Here is a 23,690-nt window from a genome sequence, read left to right as displayed (position 1 = left end):
TGTCATGAAGGTGGAAAGGGTTTAGAATTTGTGATTTTAACGATGACCACAGCGTACCCATTCTTTGTTGGCTGCTTCCAGCAGGACAAACACACTATACCACAAAACTCAATCAACTAAAATCGGGTTAAGTTGTTCGATGTGCTCAAATTACCGGATCTCAATCCAACAAAGCACCTTTGGCATGTGGTGAAACTCTGGAAGAGATTCAGTGTGCACCAAAATCTCTGAGGAGTGAATTAAGGCAGTACCTACAAGGTGTACTTGTAGGTAAAGTGTACCGTGAGTGTATTTTCTCCTACAAATTTTCTTGCACCAAATAGCCCATTGGTCGTTTGGTTGCTAGGCAGCGCACCATCCATTCATCTTCAGTGTAGTCCGCATCACACATTCATTCACTTCCAGCCGTCTGCCAGAAGACAACAGCAAAGGTACGGTGCTCTGTCTGCTACAACCCACGTTTCTGTCGTTATCGTGTGGCCGAGGTGCAGGACACTTATAGCCGATATCAAACCGCCGAGCAGGGCTAGTATAGCGGTCCTTGTTCAAGTTTTGTCACGCTGTCCCGTCCTGGAATCAGCTGTGTAACTGCCGACACTTAGCGTGGAACTGCATTGTACGTTTGTGTGAGTAATACATATTCTGTATTTACAGCATAAAACTAATTTTAAGAGACTCAAAACACTGAATGCAACACGAATAAGTAAAATGTAAAATTGTAATAACAAAATGTGGAATACACAAGCAGGGGTTCAGCGTTTATGTGATCATCTGTCCTAGCAGGAGTCAGGCTTTGATTATGTTAGTATGAGAGAATTTTATGTGTTATTATCACTTTCTTCTGGGTTGTTGCTGCTGTATCTTCAGTTACGATGCATTTTAAAGCACCTTTTCTGTTCTTTTCTGTTTATAGATCTTTGTGGCATTTGATGGAAAATGACATTTTCTCTTGATCCATTTAACTTCTTTTTTCCTGTCGGAGAAGTCCTGAGTGTGTGTTGTGTGACCCTCCAGCATGAGTAATGGACTACATCTTCTTGCACATCACCACCTCATTTGGCTGACTGCTTGTTGGAGGCTGCATATTAAATTCAGTGTTCAGTCTCTTTGGGTGTTTTGTGTGTGTGGATTGAACACACTTTTTGCTGTGTGTGTTGGCGCTTGGCATATTTGTGAATCGTGAGTGCTAGACTACAAGGCTTGATGGTTTACTCCTTTGTGTACCCTTTTTGGAGGACTGTAATAGTGTCACTTCCACTTCAAGAAGCACAGCATGTGACCTACTTTAGAGTGTGTAAAATTAAACTAAGAATAAGTGACAATTCATAGCTTTAAGGGATGGATTGATAAGGGCTTTGATCTCTAAACTTTGTGGACTGCATGGAAGACCAGTAAAGACTGGATCCACCTGGTTTACTGACAGAAACACATAAATACATCATAAAGACAAGTGACATGCTGCAGCTATAAATGCTGCATTGCACTGAATACCTCATGTGATCTGTGTTTCTGCGGGGCTGACTGGTGTTTTAGTCTATTTCCTGGCTCTGTGCCTTCAGTGAATAATTCTGCATCTGAGCAGAGGAAAAGATTTTCTCTGTATTTTTGTTGGCGCTCACCTCTTCTACTTGGGATGTGTTTGGAGTGATGCAATATAGTTTCAATGGGAGTAATCCATTTTGGAGAATTATCCCATGCTAATAAATAGATGTGGTTTAACAGGTAGAAAAGCCTTTGTATAACAATATTTAAAATTAAATGGGTGCACAGATTTCAGATCACATCAGCTTCAGCCGCTCTGTCCTTGCATCCCTTCATCCTTCAGTGCCTCCATCCCACATTTTTCTAGCTACACCAGTGATTCCATTTGCAGCACCATCTCTTCATCCTTTTTTCTTTTATCTTTCTATGCAACATCTTCTCACCTGCAACTCTCTCCATTCACTTCCGTGTTCACACCTACCTTGCATTGAATCTTTTTCTTTGCTATCAGCTGAGTGCCTCTCTGTCTGTCACTACAGTGGCCATGGGAAGCTGTGCACTCAAGTAGTGTGCTCTGGCAGCCAGTCCCACCGTGCAGCAGCCTTTTCTATTATTAAATGTAACAGGACCTTTACTTTCACAGCTTAAGATCTCACTGTAGAAAGATTTCCCAGCGCAGATGATATTCCATCAAGTAAATCAACAGAAAAAGAAACCCTGAAGCCCCACAGTGAAAACAGACTTACACAGCTTGCTTTCCTGTATTTTCATTCTCATTCAGCACATGCATAATAAAACCACTATATATTTGTTAATTCATGAGGTCTGCAAGATATAAAAGAATGGAACTACATTTAGATTTACTGGTTTCTCTTTCAAAAAAAAAATAAAATAAGAAAATGGGATGATGAGCAAAAGGAGGAGACCTCAAGGTAACAACCTAATTGGGCCTGGCAGCGTCCCGGGGTGGGGAAGTTTGAAATCACTGTTGTGTAATCTTTAATCAAATCTTGCATTGCAAGCAGAGAGTCTGTGAGGTTAAATCACAGTTGGACCAAATTGTTTTGTAGCTATTTTGTCTTAAGTGGAACATTTAATTAATATCTTTTTTTTTTTCATTTTCTTATCACTGATAATACATTTTTAAATAACTGCATGTACCACTGTGACATCTTTAGTTATAATCAAAGAAATTGGCGGGACACGAGTCATTGTGGGTCTCTTCTTGTGTCACTATTGCAAAAAATGTTTTTGACAAAGTGTACATTTTACTTCATTTTAGTGAAGATGAAGGGACATCACTTACGCTTTCTCCATCTATGGAACATTGCCAAAAATAAAAACAACTTCCATTTCAGTGACATAAAACAGATTATATTCATGCTTATCTCTTCTCACCTTGACTGCTGTGTTTTATAAAGCGTTATCTCAGCTTTACTGATCATAAAAGGCTACAGCGAGGCTGTAAAGCATGAGAACGCGTCTCCTTTTATGCCTTTTTATTACATATTTGTTTTGTAAGTGACTGTTTTGAAAGTTTAATTGAAACTGTAACTTGTCGGTCTATAATTATCGGTCTGATCCATTACTGTGTCAACAGAGCTCTTTTTATATGTCCCTATATTCAGGCTTGCTAAATGTCTGACTCATAGTAACCTTATAAACTTAAAGTCATTGTCTTTTTTCTTCTTTATTGTTCCTTCAGACAGTTTCCACACAGGTTTTGCCAGATTATATGTGTATTATTTATATGCTGGTTCATGTGAGGCCACTGGCTGCTCCTGAGACATTCTTTCATCATACATGTAAGAAGCGCCGTTGGCACCGTGTCAGACATATACACACGCAGCTCTGTGAAGTTGCTCTCTGTGACAGCACATTTTTTCTCTCTCCTGTGCTCTTGCCCTTTTAATGTTTGATGTCCAGTATATTATCGAACCCTTTTGTAAATCACAGCCCCGCCTGTGATGTATGAAATACAAGCCTTTTGTCGTTAACATTTCTGAGGGGATGAGAAGATGCATTAGAGGGCGTGCTGTTTCATTCTGAGAACATGGGGGAAGGATAGTTAATGTGATGAAAAAGCAGAAAAGGCATTCTGAATGTTGGGGATTTTTTTCATAAATTTTCCACCTTTCTTCATTAAAAGTCACTGTGTTGTGCTTTGAAATCAGATACCCTAATTATAAATCTGTCCGAGTGCTGTTGCAACCACAACCAAACAATATTTAAAGCTTCATGCTGATGCATAAAAGCCTGTCTTTTTTTTAAAGAGACTGGATGGATAATTTCCCTGCCTGCTGAATTATTCATCTGCAGACTGTATTTATGTGCATTCTCCACTCAGAGGAAGATGTCAGTTGGACCAGTGCAAACAGCTTATTAGACTGAAAGTATAGTCTCTCTTTGAAGGGATTTAAATGAGTCACTGTCGCCCTGCATCTATATTTATTCTTGATTTTCATCGCAAGTTGCCTTTGCACTGTTTCTAATTCAGCAGTTTCATTACCTGCCAAAGTGCATGGCCATAATCACAGAGTTTTACTTGAATTAGTTTACTCTGTGCTGTTCTGAACAGTCACACTCTTTGAAGTCAGCCTCATTAACATTCAGAGGAGCGTCCGTCATCACTTTGAGTCTGTGGCTCAGTGGCTTAGGCCTTCTTTTTTCTTTTTAAAGTCTTTTGGGAAAATCCTTATTGTCCTTCTCCTGCGTGATGGAGGTGACTAGAGAAATAGTAATCTTGTAAAGAACGAGTTCTGATAGGTTATTTTCAAAGTGCCTAACCTCGCTACTGCATAGATCCAGTCCAACAACAAGAAGCTAAACCTTTAAATAAAGGTCTTTAATCATGTGCCATATACCATCTTTAAAGTCACTGAGATAAAAATGAATTACTACAGAATTTTATAGAATTGATGCATTTTAAATGGTGCAGAATGCAGTAAAAAGCAGGCACACTGTATTCCAGTATTGCTGCAGTGCAGGGTACATATGATATCTGACTATTGATTAATCCTGCTAGCTCTGATTAGCTTCAGTAAATAATGTAACTGCATTTACTGTGGATGATGAAACTGTGTAACCCGATTATCTTTGTGCTGGAATTTAACATATGCGACTAACAGTAAGTCTTTTATCGGGTACAAAACAGTTAAATGCTAACAACTCTAGCATCACAAGGGCTTCGATATTATAAGTTAAGGCATTCAATTCTATAATTTATTCTGTATCTCACTCATTATCTGTAACAAACTGGTATCCTTCTTTAGAAATTATGAATGTTGATATGTCTGCAGGAAACGGTAATTCTCACTGAAGCATGAAGCCAGCATAAATAATGAATAGTATGTACTGTTCCTCGCTTTGATCGTGTAATATTGTTTCTGCACCAGCGAGCTGCTATGAAGACTCCACACACCAGATTGTATCTGGGGAGCACATTTCCTGACTCGTCAACACATCTGCCCTCTGTGACACCACCGTGTAAGGTTTTCTAGGTGACACATGCAGAAGTTCACCTCTATTTTTGGAGACACCTGCTGTTTCACTGCAGAGGCTCTGACCCTCCACACAGTTCCTTTAGGCTTTTATTGAGCTCCTAACAAAAATAGATGCTAAACCCGAGGATTAGATTAGATTCAAATTATTTGAGGAATTCTTTGGAAGGGCTTTAAATAGACTTAAAAATAATTATTATTTAAAAAAAAAATCTCCAAGGCAATCTCTTTTAAATAACAATTAAGATGTCTTTATCCTTGTGGCACGGCACACTCACATTTAACCTAAAAAACTCTGATGGATCTCTGTATGCAAGTCCTTAATCAGGGAAATCTTTCTCAAGACCCATTAGTGCAGTTACTTGAAGTGTCTTTTTTACAGATTGCACACCATTTTGCAGTCTTTCACTTATCTCTAAGAATGCCTCAAATTTGTCTGACCTAAAAATTGCAACGAAATCATGCAGAGAAGGAGAAAGGTATGTTCAATGATTAAAATAGGCAGGTTCGATGACATTAATGCACGCTACGTGCCAGCTGTTTCACTATCACAACAGCTTAAAGTCTGTGACAGAATTTTAACCCATGCAGACCCAAGGAGAACATGCAACCTCCACACAGAAAGGCTGCAGTCAAATGGTGGCAACAAACCCTTTATTTTGCTTTTTTTCGTTAAAAAAAGTTTATGAATAAAACTTCCATTTATCAAAAATGTTTTATGAGAAAATTACTTAGTAATAAATGATTAAAATCAGACATTTTCTGTTAAAATAAATTCAAATTCGTCTTTTTGGATGAAAAATTTTGATTTGAATATGTATTCCAATAAATACTTGATTTATTGTGCGGCATATCTCATATTAATGTGAACCGTTTCGGTTTCCAGCAGAGGGCACTGTGACTTTGCTTTCTCTTAAGCACCACTTAGAAATGAATATATGCTCATGTAGACACTTGAAGTCACCCACAGTGTAGAGGTACTCTGTGTCTTATCCAACTTTCTTATTGAGCCTTTCGTTGCCACCTTATCTGAATACAAACAGCTAATATTACACTGGTCAATTTCGCAATAGTTGCCGGTGGAAATGTGAGGCATCAAATTTACTCCCAGCGTGAGAGAAACAGGATTAAAAATTACCCTTGAGCTTTTTGACATTTATCCACCGACTGTGGGATTTAAAGCTGACTGGAGCTGGGCCGAGTCTATCTCTGCTGTGGCGAGTCATGTATTGATCACCTGGAATGAAGGCAAAGTCCTTCTCAGTCGCAAGGAACCATCCATCACAGAGCTGCCCCAGACACAGTGGAGAGATAGCACGGCACTGAATATGTACCAATTTAAGTGAAATAAATCTTTCTCGGCAAAAATTAAAAAAAAAGATCAATGAGCAACATGTCCCTGGGGCTGTTGTGCTCTTCCTCTATAAGATTATAATTGTCTAAAGAAGACACATTGCCATGATTTATTGATCTCATGATATTAGTTATTGGTAATCCCTTTTAAAATTCGAGATAATACCATTTCGTGGGATAAAGTCGCATAATGACTCCTGTTACCAAAGATAATGGTCAGTCTCCTGCTAATGAAATTAATAGAAGTGGAACCAGACCAAAGAGCTGCACATAAAGGGTGGAGCATATGGGGCCCATTCACTTTAAGCACACTACAACAGCACCTCTTTTCTTCAGCCCCTTCCACCATAATATCCTGGCCCCCAAACAGCGAGGCTATGAAAGGCCACAGTGTGCGCGTGAGGCTGTTTGCAGCCGCTCCCAGAGGCCCGATGGGCACGTGACCTCAGTGGGAGGAGGATGGGTCAGTGGACTTGCTCTATTCCTTCCAGTCAGACGGTCTGCAATCATTACTGTAACTTCTTGTTATTTTTGAATGCGTGCTAGAGGAGGCCAAGTATGTCCGGATATTGAACACAAGATGTGAAACTGATCTTTAGAAACTGAAGAAGAAGCGAGATGGAGAGCTGAATTAAAAGTGAAACATAATATTAAATACTACTTAAAGTTTCTTGAAATTATGACAAAGTGAATTGGAGTCATAAACCTTCTTCTGTCTTCTGGCCAGTGCGACTTGACGGGTAATTTAAATAAGCCAAAAATAACAAATGGCCTTAAATAAGTACATCTGCCTCGCCTGCACCAGCCGTGCACTCTTAGACTCATTAAGTGAAGCAAATAAAATGTAGTAAAAATGAAACACTCAGATATAAAGCACGGCTTATTCTTCAAAGAAATTCAATCCAATTTTATTTATATAGCGCCAAATCACAACAAAAGTCGCCTCAAGGCGCAAAAGCTGCCCTTTAAATATTCACTTCCTTCAAATATTTGTATGGTACCCCATTTCCTCCACAAACTCACCCTCTCCAGAGATCCTCGTATATGTGTGCTCTTTGTAAAGCCAAGTAACGGAAAAATATTTACAATGTATACAGCCGCCATAGGAAGTTTGTTCATCCCAGTGAAGTATAAATATTGCGGAATGATTAACCTCGTTCTTTCAGGGGCTGTTCGCTCTTTAGCATCTACTGGTTAGTCCTTCTCACCCAAAACATTAATAATTTTATCAACCTTGAATCAATTAAAAAAAAAGATAATTTAAAAGTAAGTATGCCTTGTAGATTGTGAGACATTTAAATTCCATAAAAGGTCATTCCAATAAACAGTTTGATTTCTTGTTTTTTATTTGAACAAAGTTTTTGTTGAGCCAGCAGTGATATGCTTCACCTTAAACCACATGCTAGTATGTAATAGATTAGATTTGTAATGTTAAAACAAAGCCTGAAATGAAAGGAAATCAAATAAAAAATTATGACCCACTGAACAAAAGCCTTTGCATGTGTTGCTTGTTTAATCAGCATCTGCTTCTCTTTAGACGGGCTCAGCATTTACTCGGGAGCAAATTTCCTGACACATAAAACACATAAAAATGAATGAGCGATCTTTACCTCTGTTCTGTCCACTCCTCACCCCCTCTTATACCACACACCAACTTGACATCAACATCTGCCCTACTGCTGCAACCCTTTCAACCGCCCAGACTGAAAATAAATTATTGAGATTATGGGGCTGAATGACTGCAAGAGGGAGCATGCAACCTACATTTTCACCTGCAGCACTAGTAACATTCATCATTGTCATTTATTAAAATAACAAGGACTCTGATTTGAACAAGGTAATAATGGATATTTAGATTTTTCAGCCCTAAATTAGAAAATCTACATCTTACATTGGGACACCGAGGGTCCTTTACAAGCTGTTTTTGCTGACGGTGTGTCTGTAGTTTCTCTAAGTGCGATGACAAAGCTATCGGGAAAGGATCTCCTTGTTTTTTTTTCTGTTCTCCTAAGAGTTTTCCTGCCTGTCTTCCTGCCCCTCCACATCCTTTAAGACAAAAGAGGAGCCAGTGCTTCTCAGAGCTCTGGGCCTTGTTCCTGAGGTGATGTGATTAAAGGCTTCTGTCTGGGCTGGATTCATTCAAATGCATCACACACACCACAGCTGCTGTACTTAATTGAATTGTCGGGGCAGAAGACTGAAGGTAGCAACAAGACTGACAGGCTAAATCAATAGAGTGGTACTTAAATAGACTTGGGCTGTGGCGGTACTATTATAAAGCTGTTTGTTTGTAATTGAACTTGTGATTTGATTGTAGATGTTTATGTTTAACGTGATATAAAGATTTTCAGGTAAATCTTTATAAATCTTTGTAAAACACATTCATCAGTCTTTTAGCTCACTACTCATTGATGCAATATTGTGCTGCTCTCATGTTCTGTATTTGCAGATTTTTACTGTATTTTTCTTATTTTTGTTTGGGTTTGTTTTACTTTATTACATTTTAAAATGGGCTTTATTAGTTTATCAGCTACTGTAACAGATTTGCCTTTTTAACATCTGTCCATGATCACAGAGCAGTTTCCTTGTTCTGTGATCAATGATGTTCCAAGACATTGCTGTTTGGCAGGTAATGTCATATTATCCTTTGGGTGAGCATTACACAAAACACAAGTTTTAACCTGACAAAAGCTGAGGTGGGTGTGTATGTGTGTGTCACTGGGGTGGTTAAAGGCAGCAGTGTTTCTGTTGTTGGCCTAATGTTGCCATGAAACAAAATAATATATAAAAACATATAAAGAAGCATAAATTAAGCTTAAAATGTTTATTTTTTACCTGCTTATCTGATAGCCCTGCACTTATTTCAGGCACGTTAAATAAGATTCCAACACATTAGGAGCAAAAACGCTCCCTTCTGTAGGTAACAGCTGAAGAATGGCCACACAGTGTCTTGGTGGTTAACACTATGAGCTCACTCAGAGGACCTTACTGTGGAACTTTTTCCAAACCACTTCTTACGGGTGGAGTTCGCATCTTCTGCGAGGGTTCTCTCTGGTTTCCCCCTCTTCCCCCTGTGGTCCAAAGAGATGCAATTATTGGGATTAGGTTAACTGGTGATTCTAAATAGCCCATAGGTGTGAATGTCAGTGCGGGAGGTTGTCTATCGCTCTGTGTTATCCCATGTCTTTGAAAAACATATTATTCGATTCAATTCAGTTTTATTTATACAGAATCAAATCATAACAACAGTTGCCTGTAAGGTAAACACTCTACAATAATATGAGGTTACAAGGTTAATCGTGCCTTATTTTGAGCCAAGAGCCACAAAAACGATATCATTCATTTCCAGAGTTTCATTTCCTGGTAAATACAGGAAAAGACATGCATATCACTTCACTTTAAGATAAGCAAGATTACGAATCAGTCATAGTGCCACTCTGAAGCTGAATACCTTGTTGTGTGGGGCTATTGGAAAGCACTCAAAATTTGTTAATAAGCAGCTTTTTGCTCTCTTGTCACCCACTCAGTGTCCAGAGATGCACCTACACCAACAGAGCTTTGTTGTTTTGTCTGCACTTCACAGTTAGCTATAGTTGATACCACTAGAGCAAATCAGTGCAACGATAAATTGTTGGTGTTATCAGGTTTTCTGGAAGAAACCCTGGCATGATTGTAGCCACACAAAACAATTAATATCAGCCTCAAGGTGGCACTAGAGAGGAAGTGTCGGGATCAACCAGGTTTAAGTAGCCTTAATTGTGCAAACTGCCGTCCAGCTGTTTTGGAGATTTTTCAGAGACCAACCACCTTAGAGACCCAGAGGGTTTACTGTGAGTGAGACTCTGTGTCTGACTGTCAAAAAAATCAATTACAGCAACAATCAATATTATTCAATCAAGTCTTTATCAGCCAAACATCTATTCAGTAAGATAAAGTTAGATTGTCTCGCACATGGCCAAGAGACAAGGTGAAGCCTGCTACCAACAAAGTCAGCCAAGGGCTGCGGTAAAATGTTTTTAGGTGATTGCTGTTGCAGAAGAAAGTGGTGATGTAATTTTGGAGAGATGATGCAATTGTCTAACAGCTTCATTGCGCTTGTTTAGTACACCCGTTGATTCATTACGTGCTTCTCTGGTCAGTTACTGGGAGTGCATTGCGGTTAATGTAATGAAGACATCATTGGTCCTTTGGGAGATTAAAGTCTGGTTTGGTAGATTTGACTTAGTTTCCATTTTACACGGTTTCATTTCAAATCAGCTGTTGCCAGCTAAAAACACTGCCTATGTCCTGCCTAACAGAAATCATGAAAACATCTGTTGTGCTCATCAGGCATAATACAAATGCTTTGGAAGTGAATCTATGTCAGATAGCTGGGTGACTCTTGTGACTGCAATCCTTCTTTATTCAGTAATCCATGACAGCATTGTTGTCACTCCTGCCAGTTTATCAGATGCAGCAGCCTGCCAAAGGAGAGTCTACAGACAGTCTCCTTTTGTGTCCAGCCTTTCACGTCATTTGATTGACTCACCTAATAGTGAAGCAGGAGAACTGTGTGTTTCATTAACCCTCATTTTGCATGCATACCGCAGGTGATGGGTGTGCAAGAGATGAGATGAATGAACAGATAAGAAACCTGTTTAGAGTTATCACGCAGGTGTGACAAGACTCTTAGAATAGGACATCAGTGAAAAATGATGAATTATCTTTCGATGTACTTGTTTGACCAGCTCTTTTTCCAGTGACATAAGAGGTGGGAGAACAACTGTTGCTTGACTTGTTTCACAATGCCAAGAGCACCTCTGTGATCTTTGCCTTGCTGACATCATATACAGTATTATTCTCAGGTTTACGTGTGGACTCACTGCTGTCAGAGCTGTGTGCTTATAACTACACAAATTTCAAGTAAAAATAGACATGAAGTGTCTTGTCTATGTTCTTGATGCTAAAGAGAAAGAATACAGATACAGACAGTAAGTCAGCAAAACTGCGTCTCTTCCCCTGGTTCCCAGAGGTGACTGGCATGGTCAGCAGCCCTCCCTCTAGCCCCCTCCCACTCGTCCTCCCGCATCCTCTTGCCGTTTCTACCCTGCTTGCGAAGGAGGAGTGCGAGTGAGCGAGGAAGAGGCAGGGCACATCAGCTGTGGGAGTGGAACTCAGACGGCAGGCAAAGAATACAAACACACACATTGACATGCACACGCACACACATGCTCAGTCAGTGTAAGTGACACAAGTGCTGGCTCCATTCAGCACTGAGTAGACTGACTCACAGCTATCCATTAGCCAGCATGCCGCATAGAAAGAGGAGTTTCACTTTTGGAGCCTATGGGGGGTAAGAACGAAAATCCTATTGATTCCTAGATCAGTCATTCATCTTCACAGAGATGGCTATCATGTGTGAATGTATGTGTGCTTGTGTGTCTGTTTCTAGCAGCTGCTTTGATGACTCTGCACATTCTGTGTCTGTATTGGTGCTTGCACGTCTGTGCTGCTGGTGCTCTGGAATCCTCTCATTTAAAAAAAGCAAACAAAAAACAGCTTTTGTCATAAATGTCCTGCTTATTAGTTTGATATCTTTCTATTCCATCCGATACTAATGCTGTTGTTGTTCCGTGGTCATTTATTAAGGTATTAGGGTAACTGTTCACAGTAATGGTGAGGTAAAATAAGGTGACAAAAGCTATAAGGTGACAAAATCAATATGTTAAGATTCAAGTTACTAATTCTTTCTATTCCCGTGAATCCATGCTGTTGTAATTGTGCACTATGTTTTTTTTCTGAATGAGACTGATTTATTTTCATGTTCGCCTTTGATGTGACATTTTATTGTTTGTCTATGAGGAAAGAAATATGTGCAGTACACTTGAGTGTTTGTCACTGGGCAATTATGACCGCAGTGTATTTATTTGGCCCACTTGAGCTTTTACAGGACACTGGGCAGTAGAGTCAGCCAAGAATGTTTTTAATGGTCAAAGAGCAGGTGCCCCAGTGCAACTGCATGCCTGACAGTGAAAGCGTTGTGTGTGTGTGTGTGTGTGTGCATGTGTGTTTTTTGTGTGTGTTTTGAGTATCTTCAAGAAAGTAGAAAACTAGCTGGGACAGTTGCTGCTAGGCTGAGCAATGTATCAATTTTAGCAAGTGGCTGCAATGACAACATCAGCATGTTTGGCTGTTGGCCATTCAGAGGAGGTATGTTTTCAGGGCCTTATCTCGGCCTCCAAGAGCCCCAAGGACTGCACTCTCCAGGTGTCCTATACTTTGTAGCTTAGCACTGCTTTTTGCTGAATTTGAATGTTCAGTGAGTTGCAAGCTGTGATTTTCCTCTAAGTGAGCTGTTACTAGTGGAAGGGTCAAACGTGTTGATCCACACAACCATATCACATTACCAGTTGTAAATATTTAAACTAGCTGTAGCTTTGTTTTCGGGGTTTTTTTTCCTTCAATTTCAGCTACATGATAGCTGACCTATGATGTGGGGAGGTTAGCCAGATTTGCAGTGTATTTGTCAAACCAACAAGTTAGTTTCATTTAAATTTTCACACAAATATTAATTTTCATGTTAGAAAACACTCCTCATAAAGCAGAATTCTCGTGTTTTTTGATTTTTTTAGGTCTGTTTTTGCATTTATGCATCACTGTCTGCTACTGCTGCTGTTTAGAGCTGTTCTTACCAGCTGTCAAGTATCACTAGTGTGTTCAGTAATGAGCACATTAAGATTTGACACATCCCACTGAGAAGGTAATGGGGTAGAAAAGCAGCACAGAAGTGAAGATTGTGCTTTAATCTCTGTTTTTCATTTTCAAAAGAGAAAAAAATTAAAGGAGGAACAGATACTTTTTGGTTTAAATATTTGGTCCCACAACTCTCCCAACTTATTTTATGAAACTTGGGCAAGAGGCTAAAACCTAATGTAATATAACAAAACCTCATATAGGAGTAAAATCGCAAATTCTAGTCTATATATTTCATTAAGTGTTAAAGCATAATTGTAGCCTTGCCCACTCCACATCTATCTGTTCCCTAATTGGTGCATCTCTTGTTATTTTCAGTTAATAGCTAGTGTAGTTAGAGGAGGGTTTTTTGAGGGAGCGCACAGCTGGTCAAATAAACCTATAAAGATGTGAAATGTGTCTATATATCATTCTACATGTGTACAAAATAAAACACTACAAAGTCAAACCGTTTACACTAACCTTTTGCTGTAAGGAGTTCTGGTTCTTAACAAGTAGGCTGATATGTTTGCACTCGTTATCCCCAGTTTGTCACACTCATAGAGTGGAGCATTGATTGAAGGCAGTGAGAAACGTAGACCTGCTCTTGGTATAAAGCGAAGCGTGTGCTTTTTCTGGTTAGCGTTGTCTTTGAATGCACTGGCATTTCAATAGGTCAGGGTGATTGCTAACATTAGGGAGTAATATGTAAGACACTCTCATCCCTGCATCCCGTCGACATTCACTTAGGTGAACATGATCCCTCAGTTTTCAGCAGATTATTCTTTCTTTGACACAGCATGCTCATAATTTTAGAAAAAAAATGGCGGGGCCACTTAATTTAGGTGTGATTATTTACCTTTGGTAGGTTATGGCACCCACTTTCTTTCTCTAAATTTCTTTTACTGAATACAGAAATTACCAGACTTTCATATGCTTTAATGTGACCTTTAATGTGAGTTTTTGGAAGTATTCCTTAGTACTGTTGCACACAAGACATATGTTATATGTTACATATACAGATGTTTCTGTGTGTATCTCACGCAGATAAACTGTGGAATAAACACAGAGCCGTGACTTGTTAAATGAACTGAATGCTCTCCCAATAAACCCATTGACAGCAGCCTAAACAATGATGCTGTATGTTGAAGTGTCCCATTGAAAGACTGGAAGAATACTTCTCAATCCTGTTCAAAAACAGCTGAATGGAAAGACAGGCACTGTTTTGCAATCTGAGCAGTCCTCGGTTGCAGTACATATTCTCTGGTCAGCTGATTTGAAAGTGCCATTTCTTCAAGTAAACAAGCCCACATACCCTTTGGAAAAAATGTTGTTTCACAGTGTGAGATAAAATACTTCACAATAACAGCATGATTAGCAATCAGTTCTGGTTCAGCAGTTGAAGCTGGAGCTGGCATCATCAAAGAATCTACCATAACCTTCAAGCATATTGTTATTGAAGTGGTCCGAGAGGGAAGTAGACACCTGCACCTCATCTGGGGTCAGTTTTTAGTTCTTAGAAGATCTAGTCTGTGAGTGAAAACGTTGAGCAGTCATGTCTTTTCTAAAAACAACAGGTAAACAGTGTAAAGTATAAAAATCTTTAACCTACTAAAGTTTTTTTCAGTCCTGTGATATGAATCATGTGCTGATCTCCCCGCTCATCTTGTTTTCTCTTCCTGTTTCAGCTTTAACATAAAAAGGGTTTATTTCAATGAAAGTAGCTGTTTTTCATACTTTGTGCTTCTTGAAAGAAAAAAACAGCGGCTTTTATCTCTGATTGTCGATGATCAATTGTCTAAAGCATGTTATTTCAATTTTAACCGTGAACAATGAGAAGACAATGTAGAGGAGCTGATTTTGTTTGACAAAAGCAAATGTTTGCATGAAAAAGATGATTACACTGCAAGATAGAGGTACTTGAGAGCAGGAAGCCACTCAAGTACCGAAAGGGCAGTGGCAAAACAAATAGGAGCTGCAAGGCAACCAGAGGGCTCTTCAGTGCCTGTGTTCTCATATCACCTTGCATATTTACTCTGACATTCTCATTCGCATCCACAATGACGAGCCATCTGCGGAGAACAAGTGGGAGGGAAGAGACTGACAGAAGCAGTGTTAATTAACTAATGTTCACAACGTTACCACCAAACGTCAACTTATTAAAAGACCAAGTTCAAACAGGTATGCTGCTGCATCTTAGCCCACTGAAGGTTCTTATCCATATCAGATATTATGACATCCTTATGTTGCCTAACAACCAGCTGCAAATGGGCTAAAATGACCCATGTGTACCGTTGATGCACCATTTTCATTTCATGAAAATGACATCTGATTCATATCCTTAAAACTTGGATTATATGTCATATATTATGACACCATTATGTTGCCTGACAACCACCTTGGAACATAATAAAATAACATGTGTATATAGTGGAAAAGGACCCAAAAGGCTCAATTTTTATAAGCTTAAAAAAAGAACCTGTAACATCAGGCATGTACTGGTCGATTAAAGAAACAGCTGGAAAGGATCTAATTTTTCTGTAAATCGTGTTAAATCGGAACCTAAAGGTTATCTGAAGTTCATGCAGGGCTACAGTCGTTGACCAAATCCGATTGTTGTGATTTTGGCATAGATAATTATGCGCTCTTTATGTAATCAGTACAGCTACTCCAACATGATGCAACTAAAATATAACTGAGAGAAACATAGAACACCACACTACAACTACATGAAATTAAAGATAACTGAACAAGTCTGCTATACTTGACTGGTAAATAAAAGGCTTGTCATGTGTTTTGTGTGTGTGGTAGTTGTGCTAAATATTTCGCTACCAATGTGTCTGTTTTCACATACACTGTATCTAACTGTACTGTAGCTAAATGGGGACATTCAGCCACTTTGCGCTGATTAACGTGGGCTGAATGAGCCCATTGACATGAGCTCATTCAGCCCACGCTGGGCTGAGATACAGTACAGTGTCTAGATCTGGTCACGTTCATCATTGTTTGACAGTGTTTCTCATCACTACCCTAGCTGTTATTTCTGCTTAAGGCCTTGTGCATCTCACTGAGTATATTTTTGAGTCCACTTCATACTTCCACTTCAGTCGGATATAAGAATACTGTGTGTCCTTGTGTAGGTTTTAAGTGCAGAAAGACCTTATTCAGAATAAAGTGAATAGGCTCACATTCTGCATTCATCCAGTCATCCACGTTTCTTTAGTTTTGGTGGATAAATAGTGGCATGTTGCTTAAGTGGAACACACTTTGCTACAGACTGAAATCTCTCCAAAACTTTTTGATGGATTTTCACAAAGTTTTGAAAAGACATTGATGTTATTTATGAAGCCTTTGGTAAGCCCCCAGCTTTTTATTTTTTATCTTGGCAACAAAGGACTGAAATGAAATTTGCTACACCCTCAGGATGAATAGTATTTATGTTAAGATCGGCTGATGGCAGTTAACCTCAATACCAGCCCTAGTCAGCCAATTGCTCAGCTGACACCCTTCCAACTGGTAAATCTCATATAGAGTGCGCTATTTAAGTTGCTTTAGAGTCCTTCCAGTTGCTGCACTTTAATAGTAACTCTCCAGCTGCTTTCCCTGCTTCAGGCCCCTCGTGTCTGCAGATGGCTGTGCAGCCAGGTGTAATCTCCTCTCTGAAATAATGTTAATCGAATATAGCCTTAGTTATATTCGCTGACTGTATCTAAAAGGGCATTTGAAAAGTGAAGCTAGTGCAGAAGTGCTGTAAACATGTATTCTTTCCAGTGGCCTGAAGAGGCTGATTTTTCTAGATACATAAGAAATCTGCTTATGTAAAAGTCTATGTGATAATAAAACCTTAGCTCGCTAAGCTCGGTCCTCGTGAGTTTCAATTGCAAGATTCATTTAATACAGCTACATCACTATGGTCCCTGTCAGAATCACAATGAACCAAATAGCAAGACTTTCTTTTAAAAAGCAAGTTTTGGGTTGTTTTTTTTTGCTACCACATGAGCAAACAGTAGTCCTGGGTTTCTTAGTTACACCCACACCTGACTAATCACTTTGGGTTTCAAAGTATCAAGAGTGCAACTGTCAAACAGCAGCATATTAATCACAATGGGAATCAACCCTTTAGTACAGTCTGTGGTTATACTCAGTATTTACTGCAACTAATCAAATGTTACCCTGCAATCACGTTAGCAAGGTGTCGTCTTTATTCAACAGATAATAGGTTAAGATGGTTAAGATTTGTGACCTTTTCACTTCTGTTTTAATTGGAGAATATTAAGCGAATACTGTCAAAGGACTTCAGTTATTCCCAACTCCTTCAGGGTGAACTGGGTGTAACACTGCCTATGACTCCATTAGAATTTACTGCAGCCATAGGGAATTAGAATAATTTCTGTGTAAGCTGGAATCACTGGGATCATGTTTTCTAGCATTAGTTGAAGCAACATCTGTTTGTATAAATGACTCGTTTAAAATGTGCGTTTGAAGGTACTGACTAACAGCACTGGCCTTATTCTTTATCATTATGCGTTCATTCCCTAAGAACATTAATCTCAGGGCTATTTTCAAGTTTCTTTTCTATCAGTATGTTGTTGTTGTTGTTTTTTCTGCTGGTGACAACTACCGTTGGGATGTTTGTGCTTGACCCCTATCTTGATTATGTTAAATTTACAGTGCAACTTATATTTAAGATACAGAATTAAAATGGGAAGAACATGCTAATGCAGCAGATTTGTAGCTGAACAACAAACTTCTTTGCTTTAAGCTGGATTTCCTCCAGTCTAACTCCTGAGCCTTGTCTGCTGACCTACTTGCCACCAGCAGTGTTGCTGACTTTTATATACATACATACACCACTGGCTTAAGTTAATTCTTTGTAAAGAAGTGAAGGAAATGTTTAAAAGTTTAGCCAGAGATGAGAAGAAATTGCAAGCTGTAGTTAAACTCAGATTAAGTTGAATTAACCAATTGTTGAGTGTGACAGCTGCTGACACAGTGATGACCTCGGGTTTCTGAGACCTGCCTTGAGACTCCTTCATCCCCCCCTTGATGTTTGTTTCCATGGTAACCCATTTGTGTGTATGATACCTAGCTGAAAGCATACAGGAAACATTAAAAATATATATTTGCTTGTATCTGGCATTAATTCCTGTCTTTTTTTTGTAGAAAATCAAATCAAAACAAGGCTATCCACAGTCTTTTCACAGTGAGATTTGAATGTGCAAAATATGACTCATGATACAAAAATGCATTAGCACAGCCATATTTATTATAGTCCACTTTTGTCCTCTCTAACGGTGACAGAATATTTTTTTGTTTTGCTGTTGCAGCTGGGATTTTTTTCACCACTGACTGTTGTCTTGCCTGGTACATCTTTACTTTATTTTATTTACACACAGTCTTGTACAATTAATAGAAATGTGATTTTCAATAGTGTTATACCATATGCATAACAAATAATAGCATTTCGAATTGCTATGAGTGTAATAATGTTAGTATGTTCAGTCAGTTGGAGACTTAAGAAGATCAGATTCAGTTTTTCTTGTTTCCTGTCTAAACCCTAACAGCTCAGAGTCTTTGGTGTAAAGCAAAATCCCTACAGAATGTATCCCATCACATTCTTTCCAGCACAGTGCAGCAAAAAACATGTTAATTTCATAATCAGTAGGTTTGACGTGTCTGTCATTCCTCTGTCCCGGTTCGTCTGTAGGAGGTCTAAGCTGCTGGGTGCCATGTTTTGTGGTCGAGCTAAGGTGAAGCTTGATTTTCAAATGTTCTGTATTTGTTTTGGACTCTCTGGTTCGGAACCTTTTTCCAATAATCTCGACACACCCTGGTTGATTTCATTTTATGGGAATTCCATGAAACCTGAGAACCTGGGTGAGCAGCACAGGATGAGGTTGAGGAAAATGTTATTCTTAGTGATGCAGCACATACGAAAACAACTTTAGCCGCTTCACAAGAGCACAGCCGATGGCTCATGAGCCCTATTCTTCTCTCCTAAGAACCAGTATGAATTCCATTTAAGATGGAGCGCTGATTTATCTACAGGCACGGTTCTGTTAGGCTCGGTGAAATCAACACTGGTGGTAGATTTGAGATAAAACGGCACCACAAATTCCATCTGGGTGCCATTATCCGTCACTTGAAGGCCTGGGGCTGAAAATGATGAGTGATCTTCTGCGCTGAGGGGAATCAGGCGAGAACCTACTGTAACAACACAAGTCTGTTGATTCGTGACTCCACAGTGCAATGAACAAACAAACCCCCCCAGGGCTTGTTTCCTCTCAGTAAGGCAGTTTTCTAAGAAGGAGGAAGCTTTAGGCTTTCATTTAGTTTTTGAGAACTTCTCACAAACAAAAGAAGAAGTACGATTTTTTTTTAAAACCCTTGGTCCTTAAGTTACCTCATTGGGGATTTTTTGGTAATCAATGAAATGAAGAGATCTTTTTATATGAATGGAAACTGGACTTCCTTCCCCAGAATGATTTCTGAGCTGTATGCTCGTGATTTTTGGCCTATGACTCTTGGTATGACATGTTTAATCAGTCTTTTCCCTTTTTACAAGACTTAAATATCTCAAACTGATGGATTGTCATAAATTTACTGTTAGTGCAACATGTCTATATGCTGCTGAATGGTTATGATACTGTACTGAGCCATTCATTTTTTCCTAAATATGAAGAATAAAACTAGTAATATGTATGCACTTATCTAGTAATATAACAATTTAACTAATATAGCACATGTAATGAGTTTGACTTTACAGTGCCACCATCTGGTCAAAATGTGTATATTTCTAATGCTATTCAACAATATCTGCTACAGCGCTAATATTCTCCTCACCTTCAGCTGAAGTTTGTAGTTAGTGTTAAAAGCTAAGTGGCAACCTGAGGCATTACACATCATCAGAGCGAACATGGTCAAAATGCTAAAAATGCCCATCTACAGCTTCACAAGGGTAGCTACTGTGGCATGGTCGTTTTCTGTGTGCTTTTCTGTTTTTCAGAGAGCAAGAGTCACTTTCCAGAATTGCTCGCTCCTCCGGGTGTTGCTGTGCCATGCACACTAATCATCTCCACGGAAGGATGAGTAAGAGTTCTAAACCATGGTGGCCTTATTGGCAGATACAGAGTGCGAGCAGGCAGAGACCCAGCTTGGGGTTTCGGGATGTCTCCTTTCTATGTCATGAGAGATACAGTCAGCAAGGAGGGGGAAATCAATCGCATTATTGGCTCATTTGTATTTAATTTACACCGTCAGGTGGTGTATCATCTTTAGCACCGCTCAGGAAAGCATGTAAGATAACATATTATATAAAAAAGGTATTCTTTCTTACTCTTTTCTAACCACACAAGAGGAATATCTGCAGCTTACTCACCAGAATCAAATATTCACCTTTTAGACACTTAAACGCTGCAGCCCGAGAAAAGCTGTAGTTTTTTGTTTGTGATGTTTTCAGAGTAGAAGTAATTGGTCTTTTTTGTGTGTGTCTTGTGATTTAAATCTTGCCATATGGACTTGATTATCATGATGAATATCTTTCTGTCTGATGAGCAGAGCAAGCCCAGTTTGTTATTAATTGCACGTTAGGATTAACCTTCTGCTGCACGCACAGTGCCATCTTTTGGCAAAAACGGGTTTCTACATTCTCGTCCCCGGAGTTCCCAACCCTGCGTCATCTGGTTATTGTTTCCAGTGATTACTCCTGCTTAAATCTGTTTATCCAGAGTATGTAAGGACAGATGACAGTTTATTTTGGAGTGACAATGTGCACTGAGCCTGAAAGCGTCGATTTAAACTGAAACATGATTCACTTTGTCTCAGAAAACACCAGACTAATAATCATTCCTTCATTCTGGGAAATGATGCTTTAACAGATGGCAGGAGTTATTTCAGGGTAACCCAGCTTGATGCATAATCAACCTCTTTCACTTCATTGAACGTTTTTTTTAAGTGCACTTTAAATTAATCTGAGTAAACTTGCAGGAAGGCAAATGAATGGAAACTACATGTACCTGTTACTAGGTATTATATTCCTGTTTGTTATTAGACTTTTGAGTAATTATTTGAAATAAAGTTTAAAAATATATCAAATGTACTTGTTTTTAGGAAATGCCGACATAAGCACATTAAATAAAACATATTTATTTGGGACTGTAACAGCTGCTGTTTGTTTTTGTTTTTCAGAGTGGACAAGACATTCTCCAAGGCCAGAAGCTTATGGTACGTGTTCCTTCTGTAATAAATGACATTCCTTTCGTTTCAATAAGCAAACACAGCCAATTAAAGTTAGAAATCTTAAAGCTTTCTTCTGTTGATGATCAATGTCATTGACTCACACCAGCTTTGTCATTTTTAAATGTGCGAATCAATGCAGTGAGTAGAGTTAAGTAAGATGAATGAGCCTGTAAAAGTTAGAGCAGATGGGCAGCAGCGGGAACACAGATACCCAGTCCGCCCTGCCATCTCTGCCGTGCTGGCAAGGTTGGAGTGCTGCTGCGAGTGGCACATGGAGAGATGCAGGGATCTGAGCATGCACACCTCCTGCCACTGCAGATACACGACACCATTTCTGAAAGCTTTTAGGTGTGGTGGCATGAGTGTCTGGCCCTCGTCCCCCTCTGTCTGAATGCAGCACATTAAACAGTGCTCCGCCATAGTATCATCCTGCCTTCCCTCTGGAATACAAATGCAGGAGGATATCTTTTACCAGCCAGGCCTGCATTACTCAGCAGTGGCTGAGCTTGTTTGCACAGGCTGTCGTCCAGCCATCAGCTGCTGCTGCCTGAGACAGAATGATTGCACCTCTTTGTAAAGAAGAAGAGTAAACTCCGGACCAAAATAAAGATGAAGAGGAGGATCTAAAACAGGACACAAAAGCAGCACTGGAGATAAAAGACTTCTGGGCGTGAAGAGGAGGGAAGGAGGGGGAAGCAACTGACTGGATGAGGTGACGCTGCAAATAGAAAATGTGGGGCCTGCATTAGAAAGCCAAGATACGATTATACAAGTTCATCAGTCATACTCGTTTTTTGGCAATCTTCTTCAAATCAGGGAATAATTCAGCACTGCTTGAAAAATTGGGTGCAGTGTTTAAAGCTACTTTACATTAAGATCGCTGGTTATACCCAGCGGGGCAGATCATCTTTTATCAGCAACATTGGCGTTGCCTGGATAAAGCAACTGTGAAAGTGCCATCTGACAATCTTTTTTTTGAAATCAACAAGCGCTGACAGTTCATGCATCCAACTGTATGTTGGACATGACTGGAAATCTGAACTGTAAACTGTAAAAAAATATCTGGCAGCAAAACTTTAACAGAACTCAGCAAAATGCCGTGCTCACCTTTCCGAATCGGAAGGCCAAGAAAACTCTGGTGAGTTTCTGATTGACTTGACTTTAGATAATGCTGATAAGAACTGCATGATTCCCCAGCCGTTTGGGAAACAGATTTTAATATACATACACAGGATTATCTTTATTATCCTTCTGTTGTATTCATACTGTTTACAATATAGATTCAATGATTAGGTAGAATATTCTGTGATTCATGACAGGAGAGCTGACCTGATGCATTTAATATCACTAAGTCTTAAGATGAAGTCTTTTCACACTTGCTGCTGATTAAATCTAAAATGATCATCTTTCATCTGGTCATTGTGGGTCATACACAATAAGCTCATGATCCTCAAACCCAGTTTCCACACTCTGCGGGGGAGGCTTGTAATTGGTGATAATCCTGCCTTGCTAAGCTCCCTCGATGGGACGCAATGGGAGAGAAGGGTTAGTGTGGATAATGGCTATACTGAGATGTTGTATAAGAGTGTCTCTCCTCTCTCGACTGAGCACATGTGAACATACATCCAAGTAAAAAGTGCACTCTGCTCTCCTATCCCTGGAGCAGCATGGCTTATTGTAGCAGGCTGTAGGTTGTATAACTCACTGCCCATTCTTTAAAACAAACCACAGATCCCACTCTCTCATCCATGCTTCAGCTCACCTGACCTTCATGCTGGACAGGTCTGCACTTTTGAACCACCCTTAGGTGCCACTTTTACTGGCAAGAAAAAAAAAATCAGGCTAGAGAGCACTGGTCTTTGCTTGAAACGTGGAAAGAAACAAAATGAGCCTTTTATTCTTGCCCATTAAACAAGCTTTGTTTCTTGCAAAAACAGTCTTTAAATGCATCTCTTAGACTTCTCTTAGATTGATAAGCTTTTCACACTCATCAGCTATAGGGCAAAGCTTTATATGCATTCTCTATAAATCTGAATTTAACATGAACATGAAAGGGATAAAATTACATTTACATATTTTTGCTCCGGCTTGCAGTGCCATTTATTCATATAGATTGTTTCAGTGTGAGAGCTATTAGCCATAAAGATGTCTGTCGTCTCTGAATATAGTAAAACTAAATGGCATTTCCCATCCCTCCCTTATATTGCACGAAGAGAACAAAATACAGAATAAAAAAACAACAACAATAACAACTCAGCAGCCATGTCTTATGACCTAGTTCCTAAAAAAACATCTATAAACCTTGTTGTAAGCACTTCCATGTAGGAACTACTATTTTCTCTATCCTGTACTACAATTGCCAGCTGTATCAGTGTGCAAATGTACATGTGATGGGAGGCTCATGGT

General features: G+C 39.3%; 1 protein-coding gene across 8 annotated transcripts in view; it reads left to right on the top strand.

Moving 5' to 3' along the window:
• Positions 1-386: 386 nt before the first annotated feature.
• Positions 387-23,690, top strand: part of rap1gapa (RAP1 GTPase activating protein a) — a 53,004-nt gene continuing 29,700 nt past the window's right edge. For 3 of the 8 annotated variants that reach the window (XM_006794170.3, XM_035909161.2, XM_035909158.2), the window contains exons 1-2: positions 11,473-11,667; positions 21,234-21,269. In XM_006794170.3, the coding sequence (XP_006794233.1) occupies positions 11,624-11,667; positions 21,234-21,269 (80 nt within the window). In that variant the 5' untranslated portion in view covers positions 11,473-11,623. Of the gene's footprint in view, positions 432-572; positions 627-11,471; positions 11,668-21,233; positions 21,270-21,629; positions 22,423-23,690 lie in introns of those variants that run through there. The other 5 variants (XM_035909160.2, XM_035909159.2, XM_035909162.2 and 2 more) reach the window with 4 other exon arrangements.

This window comes from Neolamprologus brichardi, chromosome 20, assembly GCF_056152115.1.
Source record: "Neolamprologus brichardi isolate AB-2024 chromosome 20, ASM5615211v1, whole genome shotgun sequence".
NCBI lineage: Eukaryota > Metazoa > Chordata > Actinopteri > Cichliformes > Cichlidae > Neolamprologus > Neolamprologus brichardi.
Note: the sequence above shows the minus strand (reverse complement) of the source record. Positions and strands in the feature narration are given on the sequence as shown.